Genomic DNA, 21521 nt, shown 5'->3' on the forward strand with positions numbered 1-21521 from the left:
CCTGGGATAGGCTCCAGAGTCCCCCATAACCCTGTGTAGAATAAATGATATGGAAAATGGGCGGCTGGATAAATGGATGGATAGATGAAAGGATCTTGCTCAGTGAAGCTGTTCTGGCAGTTAGTTGTTCTCCACTTTATGTTTTTTCCCCCTTTCATTTATCACCTGTATGTACATATAACATAGATTGATAAAAAAAAAAAGACCCTAATCAAATCTTGAACCATTACCATTACTCCCTAATGATTACAATATGCAATATACAAGGTGTATAAATTATTATACCACAGTGCTATTAAATACTCAATTCTAATTGTTCAGAAGTTGTTGCTTAATTTTCTATAACATCATGGCTCTGGTTATAGTACTAGTTGCAACATTTATAATAATGCACTTATTTAATACATAATGTTTTCTATAGTAACAACTTACACAGGGAATGTATGGCAGACTTTCCCCATTAAAAAAAACTGTAACTGTTAATATGGGGAGGCATTCTTTGAGGAAATGTTTATTTAGCATTTTTGGAAGGAGTCTCCAGTGCCAGTGATTTGTAAAAAATCAGAGGTAAAGCAAAAACATTTTGTTTTCCGACACATGGAAGTGTTCAGTATGACCGTACAGTTTCCCTGTGTCATTAAAAGCTGCATATTGTTAACCTGAAGAGAGATACAATAAAGAAGCTGATGAGGGTACGACCGTTTATAGCTGTTCTAACGTAATTGATAACAGGAACTAACTTGTTCTGTTCTGCAGATGTTCCATAACATTAACCATAATTAGAAACAAATAAAAATTATAATTTCATTTTTAAATCAATAAAACATTGTAATGGGGGGGGGGGGGGGGGGGGATTAGTGGCTAGCATGCATGCCTTTCTCCTCCAGGGTTGGGAGCTCAAACCATGCCCCTGCCCTGTTTGCATGGAGTTTGCAGCTTCTCCATGTGCTTTGGGGGTTTCCTTCGAGTACTCTGGTTTCCTCCTCCATTACAAAGATGTGCTGTAGGCTGATTTCCAACCTGTCTGTAGTATGTGAATGTGTGTGATTGTGCCCTGCAATGGGATTGGTACCCAATCCAGGGTGTCCCCTGTCTTGTGCCCCAAGTTCCCTGGTGTAGGCTCTAGGCTATCCGCAACCCTGTGTGGGATAAGCGGTAGAGAAAATTAATGGATGGTTGGATGCATGGATGGATGTAATAGTTGGTAAACTGCTGTGGAATTAGGGGAACACTTCAGGATGTGCTGTTATTGGAAAATAATCACTTCTGCTGTGCTTCAGTCGGCATCACAGCACCCCGTTGTTGATTATTTTCCTACCCGTCGTGTTGTACTCCCTATAGAGTGTACAGAAATACATACTGTAAATCTTAATCCTAATATATGGAGCAGTGAGCCTTGTGGACTGCAGGCTTCACTGAACTTTTATTGTGAAATGAAGCAGGCGGATGTTAACACAGGGACGCGGCAGTTACGGTTTGTTGTAGAAATGGATTTGTGTGATGGATATCAAGACAAATCCGCCTAAGTGTCATTAAATTATTCCTAATACCATAAGTTTGGTTTACTGCATAATTCAATTTGAGAAAGAAGAAAATACAACACATGTTAGCTCTCGCTGCCTGTCTGAAGAGGTTGTCTAGGTAGCGACTTGGCTAACAGTCAGGAACAAAGTGGTAAACACTGAAGAAACTGTTAAAGGTATAGTTTCTTTATCATTTCTCTATGAGTGCTAAACCGTGCATATAAAAACTGTACTTTTGTTCAGTTTGTTTTTGCTTTATTTGTACCCAGAACTTCATCTGGAACCCAGAACTTCATCTGGAAAGATGGAGTTATTTTCTGTTAAACATCATCCTTTAAATCTTGTAACTCGCATAATTTTACTTTTGTGAGCACAGTCTTCACATTGCAGCACTGAATTGTTGTTTATGTCTTTAATACATGTTATGTTTGCAAATCAGGATGTATCTGCTTTGCCATTTACCTGCTTAGAGTTTCACACTACATTTACAAATGGCTGGTTTCTCTGCCAGAGCACATGGTTACACTTTCAGGGTTTTGACAGCTCACTGTAATAATCCAAGTGGACATTAATGAGAGTTAAGGGCAATAAAAAGATAACCCTAAAATTATTTAAAACCGTGTTTTATTTATTAACAGATTTATTTGTTGTTCCCCAGTGAGTAACTGTACATGAAGGCAACATGGCTAACATTTTTTATGTATAGTCAGTTTTTATGTATAATCACTTACTATACTTACAGATTTGACATGAAAATTTGTAGCTGCTTGAAGAAGTGAGAAATGTATAATGAAAGGTGTAAAAGTGTTAAGGTGCAACATGAACAAAGACAAGTAATGATTCATAGCTGTAATGTGAGGTTTGTACTCATAAAACCTATGCTTATGATCAGACTTGCAGGTTTGATTATGGATTTTGTCGTTCTTAGTAGGGATGGGCGATATGGGCTTAAAACTATATCACGGTATTTTCTGGTATTTATTGCGATAACTATATCAGTGACGATATAAATATAGTACCATGCACCACTGATTTTGGCTACAAGTGATAGCTGGGGTCCTGAGAGCCTCAGAAACACAAACATTGATCTAAAAGTAAAACTGATTTTCTGTAACCAAACCAGTTCCAGATTGTAGAGGTACAGTAGCTCCTTGTTTAGCGATGAACTCCTCCTCAGCTTCACGTCCGCCTTCCGCCGTACTTGTTTTCGCTCTGCACGTGAGCTGCGAATGGGTCGCAGACTGTCGCAAGAAATACATCATCAACTAGGCTTTATCGTTATTATCGCGGGAAGACTCATTCTTATTGTGGGGAGAATTTTTACCGGTATATCACAAACGATAAGATGGTGCCCATCCCTAGTTCTTTTATTTATATTTATATATATATATATATATATATATATATATATATATATATATATATATATAGAGAGAGAGAGAGAGAGAGAGAGAGAGAGAGAGATATAGATATATAGATATATATAGAGAGAGAGAGTACTTTAATGATCCCCAAGGAGAAATTAAGTAAAAACAGGACTTAATTCAGTTCAGTTGTATTTGTATAGCACTTTTAACAATGGACATTGTCCCAGAGAAGCTTTGCAGAAATATATAAATTCAGGATATAGATTTTAAGTGTATGAATGAATCCCTAATGAGCAAGCCAGAGGCAAGGGAAAAACTCCGTGAGACAACATGAGGAAGAGACCTTGAGAGGAACCAGACTCAAAAGGGAATCCATCCTCATCTGGGTGACAACAGATAGTACGATTATAAATAAATCCCTTCTTTAACTGCGTATTACATGGTCAAATAGTAACTCATTGGACCTCATTGCTTTTATATAATATTTTTCGGCTGGGAATTAACTCCTTATTGTTGCTGTAGAAGGCGCTTCCTGGAACACAAATGTGAAACAAACATTTCTAAATCTCTGCTTATAGCTTTAACCAGTGATAAACCTGAATATCAACCCCAAAGTAATTTAGCTACATAAAATATTTTCTAAAAAAAATATTAGACCAGTGCTAATATTTACCGTTATATACCTGCTGTTTTTTCCAGTCAAAGACTATGCACAAAACAAAAAGACAATGTGGAAAACAGGGCGTGTCTGCAAAGGGCTTGATGAGGAATACACCAGTCCGTAAGGTCATCTACAGAGTGGGATACACGTGGAACAGAGGTGGACGACTCAAAGAGCTCAGGATACGGTTAGTAATCATTAATGCAACAGGATGTTCTTTAAGAAGCTGATTTTGGGATTGTGCCAAAACCAACGCTGCTTTGGGCTGTGTGTGTAGGCATCTTGCAGGGAAGTTCCTTCACCTCTGGATTCAGAAGACTTTTGGACGAATCATTCCATCACATGCCAGGTTCAGTTCTTTGCCACACTGCCATTGTTGAACTATTTGGATCTGTATTAAAATAACAACAACAACAACAATAATAAAATAATTACAGCAACTACTAGTATTAGTAGTACTACTACTAAAAATTCATATCTCCAGTAGATAGTTGTGTGAATGGTTTTAAAGTGACTTTCATTTCCCAGGTCTCACCACAATAAGGTGGTCCTGAGGAAGGTTCTGAGGGCCTGGAAAGACGAGTGGTGGCATGCCAGAAGAGAGTGGACACTGACCATTAGAGCAAATTGTCACTATAAGTGAGTATTTAATAGAGAAGGAATTTGTTAAGAAAGAATAATAACTAGTTTATCATTGTACAGGTAAAATCTTGCTCACTGGTTCCTATTAGCTTTGTTAATTGTCCACATTTTTGTCTCAACTGACACTGTTCAGAAATGTTCAAACATCCTGGTGTCTATATGTAAGGCGAGCCAGATGTTTTAGAATGCATTTCTGACTTTTGTATTACAAGCCTCTACCCAGAAGATAGAGAGCCACATCAAATCTTAAAATATTAATTGAACAATTTCTCACTTCTTTTGTCCTGTTATTGCAGGTATGTCCTGTACAGTAAAGTCTACCAAGCCTGGCATGAGTATTTGTCTATTCAGAGAGAAGAGAAAAAAAAGCTGCACATCGCATTCATCTTTGGTAGGGGACGCATGTAAATTTCTGTACACATTACTAAATGTATACACTATGTTTGCTGGTCTATCAGCTCTAGATGTGTGTCATTGTGTGCTGTGTTGCAGCGAAGCAGCATCGGATGCGTTTCGTGTGGGATGGCTGGGAGCTGTATGTGGAAATGAGACGCTTAAAGCATAGGATGTATGACACAGCCCTAAAACACCACAGACATACTGCTATTGGGTGAGCTTTATACTGTATCTGCTCGCAGTCAGATATAGGTTAGTCTGAGGAAAACTTACAGACCTTATTTGTGTGTCTTGTGATAGGTGGGTGTGGACTGTGTGGCAAACTGCACTACAACGACGTAGAACAGAGCATCTTCATGCAGAAATGGCTGTACAGCAATGGACTATGTCTGTACAGAGCAGAGTAAGTGTGTGTGTGTGTGTGTGTCTATAATTAGGAGTGTTAAGTTTATTGCAAATAAATATTTGGATTTTATTTGGGATTTTTTACTCCATTTTTCACTCAATTTGCTCATCTGGCAATTCCCATCCACTAACTAGTTGCCCCCTGTGAAAGAATAGCAACAAACCAAGGATAATACCAAGGATCTTTTCAAATGGCTGCTCATGTTACGTTACAGAACACGTGAACACATTTGGAGGAAGCTGCCCTCTTATGCATACAATAACTCACAGCTGCCTACAATTGGGTTTGCGTCACTCTGATTGACAGGGGAGATGTAGTAATGCCTTCTGCCCAGAAAACACAGCCAGTCGTGCTCTCTTGTACTCCCATCCGCTTCTGCCTGTGGCATCATCCGGATTTGAACTCGCAGGGGCCCTCTGAACTGAATTTGGATTTTCATTAAAAACATTTGATAACTATGCAATGCCACAGAGTGAACATGGTTTGATCTGGAAGAAAAAACACAAAAGACAAAAATTGTGTTGCTTTCTGTGACAAAAATGTCACTAGGAGGCAATGTCACAATATTTGTAAACGTTATTGTTTCAGATCTGTTTTTATATATGTACCCATGTCTCATGCTTTCTTGTCATTTATATTTAGCTAGAGATTTCTATTTCTTGTGGATTAATGTATTAAAAAACCAATGTATAATTTCTTGGATGTGGGTTCAGGCATCTTTGTGTTTAGAAATTGTTTGATTGTTATTATAATTATTATTCTTTTACAACAGAGATGTCACAGTGAACCTGTTTCTTGCCCTGTTCCCTGTCTCCAAACAAAGTTATGCCCATTGTATGATATAATATAGAGAGGTGGAGTGAAAGGCAAGTGGATCATTAAGGAGTAAATAAGTATTGGATGCTCAGCAACCCCAATACAGCTTATGCTAAACAGACTTCAGTTTAATTTATTTCTTATTAAAACTTATTAGTCAGATTAGTCAGATATGTGTGACTTTCTGGTGCTATGGGTGAGTCATCATCTGTATTTTTTTTTTTTGGAGCTGATTATGTTCTTTGCTTCTGATGAATTCTCATCATCAGGAGGTCTTAAAAATCTCTACTATATGCATGTGAGAAATCCTAATTCCTGATACTGACCATCCTCTTTTTCTGAATTTGCAATGTATAATATAAATGCATATTTCACTTTTGACCAAGTTATGTGTGTCGATTGCAGGCATGGCTGCAATGGGAAAAGAAATATGCACAGACCTGTATCTTGAGAGAGAAAGAAGCCAGAGGACATCTTCAGTACTGCCAGAAAATTCAGAAACGTGTACTACGATGCTGGATTACACACACTCAACACAAGAAAGTTCAAAATGAGGCAAAAGGTACCAGATCTACCCTACAGCATGGGTGAAGTCTTTCCTTCATATTGAGTCTTTCTGTAATTACGGTAGAGTATGTCATTGTAAGCTCATTGGATTGCTCACAGCCCATGGTTTGTATTTCTTGATCTAAATGATAAAGTTGCCAGGAAATAGTTCCTGTATACAACCATAATTTGCTCATGTGTTGCAGCTATGGCTAGCAGTGTATGGTGCTGCTCTGTGTTGAGGAGGTACTGGTGTGTGTGGCACAGAACTTTGAAGAACAGACAGATTGCAGAGAATCTAGCACTGCATGCCACTCAACGACGGGCATTTTCACATTGGAGAGACTGTATCCTTATGCATTCAGTCATTATTTCTAAATATGCTTTTCTAATAGATTTTTATCTACTTGTTTTCTCCAAATGTGATCCTAGTCAATTTCCACCAGCTATTTCTCCCTGAAAGCATGCTACTTTCTTCTAACGTTCTTCTGCTGAGACATGAAGGCAGACACTGCCACTTGAAATACTGCTCACATAATATTAAAGGAAAGAAAGCTGGATGCTCTTGAAGGACACTGCTGTCTATGTGCTTTATTTTATATGCACAATTTATAACATCATCCTTCCCATCCAGGGCCAGTTATGCACTCTCTGATTCCTGGCTTCAGACAGCTATGGTATCATCAGGGTTCAAATTTGCGTTGTTTCTTAGGATGGGTTGACAGTTGTACCACTGCAGAGCTCAGATACATTTTTTAACGTTAAAAATTGTGATGATGGACTCCCAAGTGATGCGACAGAAAAGCATTCGCCTTATCATCCGGAGATTGTGAATTCAAATCATTAAATGCCACAGCCATCCGTGGCCAGGAGCTTAAGAGGGACAAAATTGGCTGTTCTTTCCTATCAATCACAGCATGCATGCAGAAGTGGGTTGATAGTGCTTTTCTCTGAGTGTGTTACGTTGCTCCCTGACAATGCATGAGCTGTCTTGGAAGAAGCACGTGATGGCCTTCACCCTCTCTGGTTAGTAGCTGTTGTGTGATAGAGAGGGGGAGAGCTGCCTGATTGGCGGGAATTGACCATGACTAAATTAGGGAGGAAATCTGGGAAAAATCCAAGACCAAATTGCGATGACCCCAATAAATCTCACCTTTTAGGGGGAGAATAATAAAGATGCTCAAGAAGTTTTCCATGTGGTTGTTTTAATGAAAACTTTTCCTTGTACACCAAACTTTCCTGATCTGCTTTGTAGATGTGCACATGTGCTCTGTAAAGGCCAAGAATGAACAGACTGCCATTCAACATCGACACCTTCAGCTGCTGGTCAGAAACATATGAGTTGTGCAGTCTTGGAAATACTAATACATTATGTTTTTACACACATAGTGAAACATTCTCTACTTCTCACTTTGCTCTCTCCCCTTTTTCAGCGTATAGGGTTTAAAGGCTTGGCCCTAAATGCCACTCGCTGTAAAACTCATCAGTTGAACAAGAACATTAGTGCAAAGCATCTTCGGCGCACAGTAAGAGAAACTAGTTGTTGCTATGTATGGAATTCATGCAGTATTTCTCTAGCATCTTTAGTATGTATTATCTCTAGTACCTTGCAAATATTACAACCCCAAACCTGAAAAAGTTGGGACAGTATGGAAAATGCTAATAAAAACAAAGAGGAGTGATTTGTATATGTACTTTGACACTTATTTAAGCAAAAAACATAAAGATAAGGTATTTGACGTTTTACCTAATCACCTGCATGGTTTTTGGAAAGTAAACATTTATTTTGAAATTGATGAATGCAACACGTTCAAAAAAAAAAAAAAAAAAGTTGGCACAGGGACAATTTAGGACTAATAGCGATGTGACGAGTTGAAATAAAAAGGTCATGTAGAACAGGTGAGACAATCGTCTAATCATGGTATATAACGAGCCTCCAAAAAAGGCCTAGTCCTTCAAGAGCAAGGCTGGGTCGAGGCTCGCCAATCTGCCAACAGATGCGTCAGCGAATAATCCAACACTTTGAGAACAACATTCCCCAAAGACAAATCGGTAGGGTTTTGGGTATTTCACCTTCTACAGTGCACAATATAATGAAGATTCCATTAATACGATCAAATCTCGGTGCGTAAAGGGCAAGGCCAAAAACTACTTCAGAATGGGCGTGATCTCCGATCCCTCAGACGTCACTGTCTTAAAAACCGTCACGAGTCTGTAATGGATATCCTGACATGGGCTCAGGAATACTTGGGTAAACCTTGGCCGTCAACACCATTCGCCGCTGCATCCACAGATGCAAGTTAGGGCTTTACTATGCAAAGCAGAAGCCATACATCAACACTGTCCAGAAGTGCTGCCAAGTTCTCTGGGCTGTGTCTCATCTGAGATGGCAGTAGCACAGTGGAATCATGTTTTGTGGTCTGACCAGTTAACATTTCAAACAGTTTTTGGAGAAAACAGCCTTTGTGTTCTCCATTCCAAAGAGGGAAAGGACCATCCATCGAAGCTGTTATCAGCATCAAGTCCAAAAGCCAGTGTCTGTCATGGTATGGGTGTCTGTCAGTGTCCATGGCATGGGTAACTTGCACATCTGTGAGGGCAGCATTAATGCGGAAAGATATGTACACATTTTGGAGCAGCCTATACTGCAGGACAACACCAAACCACATTTTGCCCGAATTACAACCACATGGTTGCGTAAACAGAGAGTGTGGGTGCTAGCATGGACTCCCTGCAGTCCTCACCTGTCTCTGATTGAGCATTATGAAGCGCAAAATAAGGCAACGGAGGCCTCATACAGTTGCGCCAATGAAGAAATGTATAATGGATGAATGGGGAAAATTCTGCTTGCTTAACTTAACCAACTGGTGTCTTCAGTGCCCAAACACTTAAGTTTTATTAAGAGAAACGATAATGTTACACAATGGTAAACAGTCGACTGTCCCAACTTTTTTGAAGTGCGTTGCAGTCATCAGATTTGAAATGAGTGTATATTTTCAAAAATAAATTCACAAAGTAAAACATCAAATAATGTGTTTTTATTATAGTACAGGGTGAATTGAATTTTCAAATGACTTTTTTTCCCCCCATTTTCCATACGGTCCCATCTTTTTCGGAATTGGGTTGGTACTTGAAACACTTGACTTAATATCATTGTAGATTTAGTGTTGCATTTATTAAGTTAGCTTTTGTGTCCTATTCCTTAGATAACTTGTTGTTTTTTGCAGATGATGGTGAAATATTGGAAACGTTGGCAGCTGCGCTTGGTGCAGATTGAGGAAAGGAGTATTCAGCCCCAAATCACTGTAGCAGTGAACTATCACAGGTTCATAATTTATCATCTAACGACCACAAATGTAAAACCTACTATTTTTTAACACCTTGGGCTTAGTTTAAGGCGATACTTTTAAACCAGTCCTCAGGGATCTCCATAGGGTTTTTGCCTTCTCCCAGCATCCAAAACACATAAACCAAGAAATCAGTAACCCTGAATAGCTGACATTTGTGAAAGGGTGAATGAGTTTACACCTATGGGGCTCCAATGACCAATTTAATAAACAGTGGTTTAAGGCAAGTCCATTGTTAACCAGCTAATGTTTTTCAGAGGGTATTAGATAAGTTTAATGTTCTTAAATTAAATGAACGAGTTAATAATTTGTAAATCACTTTAAAATGTAGCATTTTAAGAAAATACAGTGGATGAAAAGCATAAAGTCACATGCTATAGCATAGCAGGGATTCCAAAGATATCAGGATTCCAGCAGAGAATTTTTTTTACACCAGCATTTTCCTGTTCAAAGACATCATATTTAAATCAACAGTTAATTCCCAGTTTTAGTAAGTGTGCTAGAGCCAGGAACTCCATCCAGACTACCAGCACTGGAGTCACTACATCCAAAACAGACTTATGGAAATGTTAATAACTTTGTATTTACCTTTAGAATTGCCGTGCTGAGAGTTTATCTTCAGAGATGGAGGGAGCGCTGCAAAGAGCACAGACGCACGCAGGTACCAGTCCGAATTGGATTTACGTTTTATCACACACTTTTCCTCCACAGTTAGATCGAGTGATCCTATGTTCATCTGCTCCATCATAAATCACTGTGTCTCTTCAGTAGTGCAGTTAACCTCAGCATAATGAAAGACTCATCGCATAATATGAACCTTCATTTTCGTGTGTGTGTGTGTGTGTGTGTGTGTGTGTGTGTGTGTAGGATTTAGAGTTGCGAGCTGACTCTTGGTTTGCAAACCGGATCCTTCCAAAATATGTGAAATCCTGGACAGAGTTTACAATACGAAGAACAGAGCACAGGGAGAGGAGAGAAATAGCTGAACAGTATTATCAGTGAGTCTATGAAATAGTAAACATCAGATTTAATTTGGCCCTGACTTTGTATGTGTGACTACTAATGTATTTATCATGTTTTTTTTTTTTTTAATACATTGTGATTTAAAGCCCCGCACAATGTACATACTTTTATGATTAATTTGTTTTATATACATCTTTGACTACAGCTTGGACTATTGATATCAAAGACTAAGTCTCAACAATGTCAGTTGATAGTTTGTACAGTATATGAATACCTGATGTCACTAAATCCCATCATGATCCCACTAAACTCTAAAAGTTGAAAGATATAATGCCTCTGCTGCCTGGTTGTTCGTGCATTTGTCTGAGATTGTTGTTATTTTATAGAGCGATATCTCAAGAAGGAGTGGTTGAATGTTTGTAGGATTTATATGGCATTATCACCAGTTTTTACCAGTTGGAATTTTTTAAAAGCAGTATACTTAAGAAATGTGACGAGTATATCTATTTATTGAATTTGAAATTGATACATACATATAAATTGACAGATCTTCCAAAGATTTTTATCTTTAACTATAAATATCTGCTTCATATGATGTTAAGAAGTCACTTCATAAATCAGCTTTTGTTACTTAAATGAGCTTTTGTTCTTGAACATGTCTTTTCCTGGAAGTGAACTGTTTAAATGTGCATGTTAGGACATACTGAGGTCTGTTTCTGTGTTTGTTTGTGTATTTGGTAAAAAAAAGCAAAACATTTTTTGTTGATTGCGTAGACAGCAGATGTACAGCTGGGGTTTTTATACCTGGTGGGAACGTTGCGTTCGTCAGAGAGACCAGAGGCTAGCGGAGAGAATGGTAAACAGACACACATGCATCATTAACTGTATAAATGGACATCCAAAATTCTCTTGAAAAGGGTTGAAAGAATGGCGGTTTTTTATGTTATTTATTTATTTTTATTTAATTTTACTTTTAAACTCAGAAGTCTCTTTATTTGGAATGCACATGTAGCGTTTGAATTAGTAATTTGAGGCAAGTTTAACACTAAGAAAGTAATCTTTTAGACCTTTTACCACTGTCCAAAGTAGTGGTACCTATGATAGCAGAGGACTGGAACTGTGCTTTTTCCATTAGCTTTTTGTAGCGCAACAAAAATTCCAGGTGAACGGTTTTGCTACAAACAGAAGATTGGCATCAATAGTTAGTAATGCTAATCAAAGTTTACTTACAATTTCTTTAGGGTTATATAGTGGCCATGTGTGAGACAAATCTTGTTTTTGACCTTGCAAAGGAAAATACCCCTATTCATAATTTGTTATTGTTTTATATTACATCAGTAGAAATCAGTCATTTCTTATAAAAATCTTACCTGATTCTACACATACCTGCAAACTCACACTTCTTTCCCATCACACTCTTGTTAATTTCCTCAGGCTGTGTTGCATTCAGAGCAAGTGTGTGTGTCCCATGCCTGGTCTACGTGGCTATGCAGGATGTTTCAGCAGAGAGAGGACAGGCTCAAACAAACAAAAGCTGCGACGCTTTACCGTCACACTCTTCTGCACAAAACTCTGAAGCAGTGGAGACACAATGTCAGCGACATCCAGTGGAGGTGCGACACACACTGAAGTCACACTTGTGGAACTGTCAGTAAGTTTACTGTTGCAACTCCTTGAGGGTGGGTGTTTAAATTGTGTTTGAAATAGTTGTGTGTGTTCTCCATCAGACAGAGGCGTTTTGAGCAGGCAGTGGTCCATGACAGTCATCAGTGCATGAGGCGAGCTCTGATTGGCTGGCATGAGGTATTGACAGTTACTGTGAAGTACTGCAGATGTTTTTAAGTTGCAGTATGTATGATTGTGCATATGAGTGTGATTGTCTGTGTGTTTTTTTCCAGTATGTAGAGTGCAGAAGAGAGAAGAACAGGCGATTGGTGCAAATTGAGGAGTACTATGAAGGAAGACTACTCAAGCACATGTTCGATGCATGGAAGGTAGAGTATCCTTAAAGAGAGAGAATATTTAGACAAAAGTCAATATTATGCGTTGCTTCTAACAGAACATACATGCAATTCCACCACAGGAACCTTTTCAGGAACTCAGGAACCTCATGGACTAGGGCCAGTTTAATCTTCCTGGGTTGTAGTTTCAAGAAAAATTTTTGGTCCTACTTTAAAGAAATAATTAAATAATCAAATGTTTCTGAAATGGTGTTGATAACACAAACCACAAACTAAGTTTAAAAGTTTTGGAACATTCTGGAATGTCAGTAGAAACACGGTTAATAGAAATACATCAAATGTTACGATTAAAAATGATAATACCATTTGATATCATTTTGATCTAAGGTTTTATGTTTTTTGTGTATTTTGGTATAAATCAAGATTAGTAACCTCATCATTTTGTGTGTGTGTGTGTGTGTGTGTGTACATGTATAGAAACACCATGCACAGATCCAGCAGATCAACCTAAGTGTAGAAAAACATTACCAACAACATCAGAAACATCTGCTCAGGTATTACAATTACACTGCATTGCTGTTCTGAATATTTAGTTTTTCTTATGAACATCTGCTCCAGTTTTTGTTTGTGTCTGTTTACATTCACTACAGGAGGATGCTGTGTTTGTGGAGAAGGAATGTATGTCTGTCAGTGGAGGAAAGAGAGAAAGAGACACAAGCAAAGTGTCATTATCAACACAGCTTACTGTCAAAGGTGCTCTTGACTGCATGTATATGACTGTGGTGTGGGACAATATTGTGTGTCTCAGGTTTTGAGTTTTCAAAGTAATGGCACTGAAAACAGGTTAGTATTCTTCCCTCGGGTCCCATCCAGGTTGTATTATTGCCTTGCTCCTTATGTTCCCAGGATAGGTTCCAGATCCACTTTATCATACTCTGACTAGGATAAACGGGTTACTGAAGATGAATGAATAAATGAATGGGGTTTCTATATGCGTGAAGTTATCTTGAACGCTATTACTAAACACTAGCATTATAAACCAAGCAAAGATTGTGTTCTTCACTGTCCCCTCTTCGACACAGATGCTGATACGGAAAATGATGCCACTCTGTTCATGATTTGTTTACCTAATGTCCATCTCCTTGTTGGTAAACCTTAGTGAAAAAAGTGTCACTGAAAGAAAAGAAAAAAAAGAAATATTTTATTGCAATATTACGTGATATTGTTGCTATTTTTATGCACAGGTGTTGCTAGCATGGCGTCAGAGATCAGCATTCAAAGCTGTTCATCATCACCAGCAGGAGGAAGCACTGAGAGAAGCTCAACTTCACCTGGACAGAGGTACTATTTGCATCACAGTTTTTGCTCGTTTTAATATTCAGTACTATACATTTCCCAGATTTTCCCTTGGGGATCAGGAAAGTATATCTATATATTGTCTATCTATCTATCCATCCATCCATTTAACCATAATGTTCAGTTTTTATATTCAGTACTATATAGATATTTCAGTTTTTTTCATTAATTATTGAAAGATATGACATTTGGAATCAAAATATATCTCAAATGTTCTCTTTTAATGTTTTAATTGCTTTGCCACAATAAAACACACAATTTTATTTAGCTGGCAACACATGCATTAAAAGGTAATAAAAGGTGTTTTCAACTGACACTGGCTGGATATCAATATACAATAAGGTGAATTCCGGATACAGCAATTACAGGTGCATCTCAAAAAATTAGAATATCGTGGAAAAGTTCATTTTTTTCCCCATAATTTAATTTTAAGAGTGGAACTTTCATATATTCTCGATTCATTAGGCATAAAGTGAAATATTTCAAACCTGTTTATTTTTGGTTTTAATCTTGATGATTACGGCTTACAGCTCATGGAAATCAAAAATCCAGTGTCTGAAAATATTCTAATAAAGAATTTATAATACAGAAATGTCGACCTGAGAAGAGCTCTAATCAGTGAATTTAAAACAGCTGCAAAGTTTTCCTGAGGCTTTAATCTCTCATTCCGGTTTGGTACACACAACCACAATCATGGGGAAAATGAAAGTGAATTTTGCATTTCATTTGGAAATCAAGGTCCCAGAGTCTGGAGGAAGAGTGGAGAGACACAGAATCCAAGCTGCTTGAAGTCCAGTGTGAAGTTTCCACGGTCAGTGATGATTTGGGGTGCCATGTCATCTGCTGGTGTTGGTCAACTGTGTTTTCTCAAGTCGAGAGTCAATGCAGCGTCTACCAGGAGATTTTAGGGAACTTCATGCTTCCATCTGCTGATGAGCTTTATGGAGATGCTGATTTCCTTTTCCAGCAGGACTTGGCACCTGCCCACAGTGCCACAACTACTAGTAACTGGTTTGCTGATCATGGTATTACTGTGCTTGATTGGCCAGCCAACTTGCCTGACCTGAACCCCATAGAGAATCTATGAGAGACACCAGACCCAACAATACAGACGAGCTGAAGGCCGCCATCAAAGCAACCTTGGCTTCCATAACACCTCAGCAGTGTCACAGGCTGATTGCATCCATGCCATGTTGCACTGATGCAGTAATTCGTGCAAAAGGATTAAAGCCCCGACCAAGCATTGAGTGCATAAATGAACATACTTTTCAGAAGGTCGACATTTCTGTATTATTAATTTTTATTGTAATATTTTGAGATACCAGATTTTTGACTTCCATGAGCTGTAAGCCGTACTCATTAAGATTAAAACCAAAAAAAGCTTGAAATATTTCACTTTGTGTAATGAATCTAGAATATATGAAAGTTCCACTTTTTAAATTAAATTATGGAAAAAATGTACTTTTCCACGATATTCTAATTTTGAGATGCACCTGTATAGTGACTTTCTGTTAAAAAAGGGGTTTCATTTTTGGTAGTATTAGTTGTGTATAAGAGATTCTGTCCATGCTGGTGTCTGAACCGTGCTCGTGTATGTTTTCTGGCAGTTCGGATGCAGGCAGTTCTTAGGCGGTGGCGAGAGAAACTGAGTGAGGTGAGAGAAGAGAGGCTGTCTGTGGAGAAAGCCTGCAGATATCACTGCCATATCTTGCTCAAAAAAAGTCTCAGAGCCTGGATGTTAAATAATTACCAGCACAAACACTATCAGGTGCCCATCTTTACCACCCTGTATTAGACTGTAATACTCATCCGTATTTTCCTGATATATTTATGTTGAATGTATGTGCATGTATTAGGTCATGAAAAACAGAAGCAATGATCTACACAGATTAAGAGTGTGTCAGCATTTTTTTAACCTTTGGAAAGCACAGGTGAGTACTACACATTCATTGTTTGTACTATAGACGCCTCCAACTTTGAGTTTAATGCATCATATCGAATGTTATTGTGTATTAGTGTCAAAAAGAAAAAATAAGCAAAAAACAGAGAATATTCTTAAAGATATTCCACAGAATACTTTTTTTCCTGAGATTTTAAAACTTAGTTGCAATTACAATGCAGATATCTTTAAAGGAATTTATTCATACATTATAGACAGACAACAAAGTGTGTGTTGTAACTATAGCAGCAAAAGGTAAAGATTTAAAAATAAAATACTTGAATTTTTTAAGGTGTATGATTCGTAGTGTCCCCTTTTGTCTTTTAATCATTTAAATGGCACAGCTACAGAGCAGAAGAAGAGAGGCAGAACTAACAGAGATGGCCCTTTGGCACTGGTCCCTGAACCTGCAGGCCAAGGTAACACCTTAACAGCAACAACTTTGAATGAATATTTAAAGTCGTAACAATTATACAATTCAGTGTTTTGTTTGTGTGTATTTATGAGTTCAGGTGCTCTTTGTGTGGCGACACTGGGTTGCTGAGTGTCAAAGAAAACAGAAGCGTCTTGCAGCAGCAGCTCAATTCTACAGAGATGACCTTCTACGAGAAGGCGTCACCCACATCCTTACATACACAACACACATGAGTGCGTTCTCTACGAACATGGCTCTCCACAGCCATGAACAGGTGTGTATGCATGCGTTTTGAATAGGGACATGCTTTCTCCATAATTGTAATATTGTTCTGTACAGGTTGTGACGAGCTGCTTAATCGGGTATTCAAACACCAATGCACACCCTTAAAGTGTGAGTTATACATTTTGAAAAGAAAAAAGAAAATGTTTTATCACAGAGTTCACGGCAGCTGCAGGCAGTAGTACGGCGGTGCGCCTTGCGATGGAAGCAGCGGGCATTGTGCAAGCCTTCCAGAGTCGGAGAGACAAATAAAAATGACAGGCACTCTAAAACAAAAAAGAGTGTATCCTTCTCCCTGCCGGAATGCCACACCCACAGACACACCTACCAACCAATCAGGAGCCCAGCCACAGAGCAGAGGGCAGGAGATTCCACTGTAAACAAACTGTAAGTAAAAACCTGAAGAACATGTAACTGAATTACTATTATGTAGAACTAATAGAATGTAGATGAGGGTTTTGATTGCATCTCAGTTCATCAGTGGACAGTGGTTGATATGTAGGTATGCTTGATTTACTTGCCAGGGTGGATAACTGTGGATGTGCTGTGATATCAGTGAACGATTTGTTATCTTGTTAGGTTTTTTTTTAGCAACCAACACTAAGGAGTATAACGAGGCAAAAAAGCATTGTGGCGGCTACATAATATTATGATGATAAAACCTTATGATGGTCCTTTCATTAAAACTGCAGGCTGCTGGTTCGAGCATCTAGGCTGCAACCACGAAGGCCTGATGACTTATTGCACTCCCCAGTGAAAGAACTGCTGCAGCACCCAAAGCCTAGCAGACACAGTCACACAGACAAGAATCACAAAGCAACACACCCTAGAAGGTACAGTTGCCCACACGATAATCAAAAACCAGCACAGATTAGCAGGACTGTATGACTGTACACACTGCAAGTCAAAAGCTTGGACACAGCTACTTGTAATGAAGAAATGAACACCATGATATAACTTGGAATTATGCAGAGTCCAAAAAAAGGGTTAAACAAATCTAAAGTATGTGACATGGTGACTTAACGTTGGTGTACTTTGGCTTCGAATTGTTTTTTCAGTCAAGACTATAAATGCTGTTTATATAAATGATTTAATCACCATCCATGTTCCTGGTATAAAGAACATATTGAGGGATATCTGGGCAGGTACCTCCCCCATTTTGCAGATTTAATGTATCAATTGTAAAAAATAAATAAAGATTATGATTTTCAGTATGGCAAAAATTATATCTTTATAATGTGAATCAGTGGCTTCATGTTGTCCACCATATCATTGTGTAATGCATATAAAACAGTTATATTAAAACATTTCCAAGTACAAATCATGAATATTTGAAACACTGGCAGATTGTGATATAACAAAAACCCTTACATTCCTTTATGTAACCTCTTTATCGCTGTGTTTTCGTGTTTGCAGTGCTCCAACTGACACTGGATCCACATCACCTTTAGCATCCGTTCCAGTGGCTTGTCCATCCCACTTTGTTTCACTTCCATTCACGCAGCCTCAGCCCCCTGGATTGTCTCTCTCCTCTTCACTGCAGCCTCCTGTTCTGAACATAAAGCCTCCAATCCCAATCCTCAGGTCTGGTTCTACAGGAAACTCCACCATACAGATTAGTGCTGAGAGCCAGGAGGTGCTGCTGCCTCCTTCTTCATTTACTGCAGCTAAATCACTGTGCAAGGTGAATATTGCAAGCATAGTTGTACATTTGCATGGATTGAACATCTTGAAAATCATTTTTCACAGCATCAAAGCTCTCTACTTCTTCTACTTTTTCACTTTATTGCTTTTTTTTATAGACAAATTCCAGACACAAGGATCCCTCACTCCTCTCCCCTCAAGATTTCATCCACCCTAACCTGCCTGGTCAAAGTAAACAATGCACACCGAGACACACTTCACCTATGAATAACAGTTCCAGTCAATAGAATTTGTAGTAGTGGTAAAAAGATAGATAAACCTACATTTTCAGTAACATCAATTTGTGTCTGACTGCAAAAAGATGCGTAATCTATAAATGTCTTGTCTATACCTTTTAATAAATTTCTATTTCATAATAGTGCTGCATTACTACATTATAAGTGTGGCAGTGACGTGGTGTATGCAAACTGCAGGTCATGCAATTTCATGCAGAGCAGGCATGTCCTAGTGATGCAGAAAAGTAGAGTTTAACTTACAAATACAAATAAGAAACAAAGTAATGTGGAGACTCCTTCTACTTCTGACAGAATAAGCTTTTTTAACACTTTAAAATGTGAGTAAATGTCATATTTAGTGTGCTGTATGAATGTTCCTTAGGTGTTTTTTCCCTCAAAAACATCCCTGGTTTATAGGACTGTTTAAAAAATATATATAAAAAGATTGTTCTGAATCCTTTTGAGTCATCTGGGTGTTTAACCAGCAGGGGTGTGTGGAAGTGTTTTTGTGGATGTGGGAGATGATGACAATGAAGAGCCCATGCTCCTGCAGACAAGCAGTGATCCTACTGAAGCTCTGAACAGGGAACTACTTGATATCAGACTCGACCTGCAGAGATATCAGCAAGACAAAACTCAGCTGCAGTATGTACTAATATCCTGAGTGTGCTATGACTCTTCTGGCTGCTGTCAAGATTGTCCTGGTGAAAGATCTGTCTCTATTTACAAACAGGACATGGCGCAAACTACAAAGAGTGATGAGAAACTGGCTCCAGACAACAGGCAGTGATGCAGATACTGAAGAAAGAGAGAGCATTATACAAGAATTAAATGAGGTATTGTATGTTATCTAAAAAAAAAAAAGTCACTTATTTTGTTTGCGAAATGACAATAACTATACATCAAACCTTACAGTGATTCAGACGAGTTTACAGTCATTCTGATTCATAAATAAAACACCATTATTGACCCTACCCAAAAGTAAAATAGTGAAATGCATGAGATTATTCAAGAGCTTGAACCTTATAAAGATCTTAATGCCCTGTTACAAACACATATAGTCTGTAAGTGAACATGTTCAACTGAATATCATGATTATGGCTTGTTTATAATTGGTCCATCAGTTTTTAACACATGAATTTTGAAAACATGCAAACAACAACTTCAATCAGGAAGACATTTTTTGGATTGAGGTGCAGGTTTCCACAGTGTAGCGGTGGCTTGCCAGTTACTGATCGGAAGGTTCAAGGGGGTTCAAGCCCAGCACTGCCAAGCTGCCACTGTTAGGCCCTTGAGCAAGGCCCTTAACCTTAATCTCTGCTCCAGGGGTGCTGTATCATGCTGTATCACCCTGTGCTCTGACCCCAGCTTCCTGACATGCTGGGGTATGCGAAGAAAAGAATTTCACTGTACTGTAAAATGTATATGTGATTAATAAAGACTCACTATGTTTAGAATCTTTGTCATAGAAATGTATCAAGTATACAACCAGTTTGCATTCGTCTTTAACCATTGATTATTTATTTATTTTGCACATCTCTACCAATTCTCTTCCAATGCTTGTTTTTGCATTTTAACTCAAATGTTTGTACTTGAAGACTTTGTGTCAGAACGATAGAAAAGCCAGTTATTTGATGCATTTAAATTGTACAGGTTGTAATACAGGTGAACACTTTAAAAGGTAAAAACATTTAGGTGCACATGCAGCATGACCATAAGTAAGATCCTTCTGGGTTACATTTAACACACATTCTCTTGCGAGATCAGTTTAAGCATAAATCTGCCTGTGAGAATAACAGCTGTCAGGTGTATTATTGTTGCAGATGGCAGGTTCTCCAGTCAACCAGTATTTCACATTGTGTTTACATGTGCTTTGTGTCTACGGTACAAGTCCTAACTGATTTGAATAATGAAATTGTTTTTGCCTTTTTTTTTTTTACAGCTAGAGATCCGTATTTCTGCTCTGTCTAAGAAAATGACTGAAAGGAAGCCCATCGTGATCTGCCATGCTGCAAGAATCAGCAGTGTAGAAAGCCAGCTGCTGAGAGCCAACATTAAAATATAGATATCATGCATTCTGCTATCTGTGTTCTTCACCCTGTCTAGCTTACAACTACATGGGTCAGATAAAGGTGAGGAATTAGGAATTTCTTGAAGCCTGTAGATATGTCATGTCAAATTATGTTCTTGTTATCTGGAAAATTTAAACTGTCAGGAAACGCAATGATGTATTTTACAAAAAATGTAGACCAAGTGTAGAAATAGGAGCAAGCTATTGTAAGTAAGCAAGTATTGTACATTTTTCATGTTTAACATTTATTTATTTATTTGTAACAAAGACATTTATAAAATATTTGTAGATCTTTGAATGTAGTGTTCATGTAAATAAATAGTTCTTTTCATATTTATGTACATGTTCTTACTTTTCTATGTGTCTGACCAACACATGCAGGTACTGTAGGTCTGGCTTTCACTGTTTTTGCAGTTCTTTCCATTTAAAAAAAGAAAGAAAGAAAGAAAGAAACCTTGGCTAGTAGGCACAACATGTTTTGGAAAAGCTGGAAGCAAGATGTCGGTGACACTATGATTCCTTCCACATGCGCTCAGAGCACAGAGTACCATTCCCTCTGAAAACACGCATCGCTTGTCCTTATAATAGTTCAGTAGTGGATAGTTGGACCTTGTTTCTCTCTGGCTCTTATAGTCCCAGACAGGTTGGAACTGCAGATGGGGAGAAAAAAAAAAGAAAGAATGACAAATAAGATCTGCTCTGTGTGTCAGTGTTAAGAATATGTAGAGTTGTCCAACTTCCAGTTCAGTAACGACACTGTTTGAGGGTATGCGCTTGAGTGACACAAAGAGGCTAAATGTTATTGTGTAACACTCATCTTTAGTTCCATTTCCTGTATATATATATAAATGAATAATGTTTTGGCAAAGATCTCAGGCTACAAAAATTATGCTTTATACTGTATGTTATGA

General features: G+C 38.2%; 1 protein-coding gene across 2 annotated transcripts; it reads left to right on the top strand.

Moving 5' to 3' along the window:
* The first annotated feature begins 1432 nt into the window (after positions 1 to 1432).
* On the top strand, positions 1433 to 20959 carry sfi1 (SFI1 centrin binding protein). Of its 2 annotated transcripts, none has more exons than XM_017479769.2 (32): positions 1433 to 1699; positions 3590 to 3738; positions 3829 to 3900; positions 4080 to 4190; positions 4490 to 4584; positions 4686 to 4803; positions 4890 to 4992; positions 6217 to 6373; positions 6564 to 6704; positions 7613 to 7683; positions 7791 to 7883; positions 9585 to 9682; positions 10299 to 10365; positions 10572 to 10702; positions 11442 to 11523; positions 12102 to 12280; positions 12395 to 12470; positions 12566 to 12661; positions 13106 to 13182; positions 13279 to 13381; positions 13873 to 13969; positions 15592 to 15752; positions 15841 to 15915; positions 16268 to 16342; positions 16436 to 16612; positions 16778 to 17007; positions 17313 to 17453; positions 18037 to 18304; positions 18423 to 18495; positions 19025 to 19184; positions 19273 to 19375; positions 20482 to 20959. In XM_017479769.2, the coding sequence occupies exons 2-32, from the start codon at positions 3599 to 3601 to the stop codon at positions 20602 to 20604; spliced, it is 3693 nt and encodes a 1230-aa protein (XP_017335258.1). In that variant the 5' UTR covers positions 1433 to 1699; positions 3590 to 3598; the 3' UTR covers positions 20605 to 20959. The 2 variants fall into 2 exon arrangements, with proteins under 2 accessions (XP_017335258.1, XP_017335259.1); XM_017479770.2 differs by having other exon boundaries at positions 19028 to 19184.
* The last annotated feature ends 562 nt before the right edge of the window (positions 20960 to 21521 follow it).

This window comes from Ictalurus punctatus, chromosome 11 (assembly GCF_001660625.3).
Source record: "Ictalurus punctatus breed USDA103 chromosome 11, Coco_2.0, whole genome shotgun sequence".
In the NCBI taxonomy this organism is placed as follows: domain Eukaryota; kingdom Metazoa; phylum Chordata; class Actinopteri; order Siluriformes; family Ictaluridae; genus Ictalurus; species Ictalurus punctatus.

What these genes read in the sequence shown, in the direction of transcription:
- sfi1 (XM_017479769.2), top strand. Translation starts at nt 3,599, where the DNA reads ATGCACAAAACAAAAAGACAATGTGGAAAACAGGGCGTGTCTGCAAAG. An exon ending in CTCTCCACAGCCATGAACAG is followed by an intron (nt 16,613 to 16,777) that starts GTGTGTATGCAT and finishes GTTTTATCACAG; the next exon opens with AGTTCACGGCAGCTGCAGGC. An exon ending in CCCTAACCTGCCTGGTCAAA is followed by an intron (nt 18,496 to 19,024) that starts GTAAACAATGCA and finishes GTGTTTAACCAG; the next exon opens with CAGGGGTGTGTGGAAGTGTT.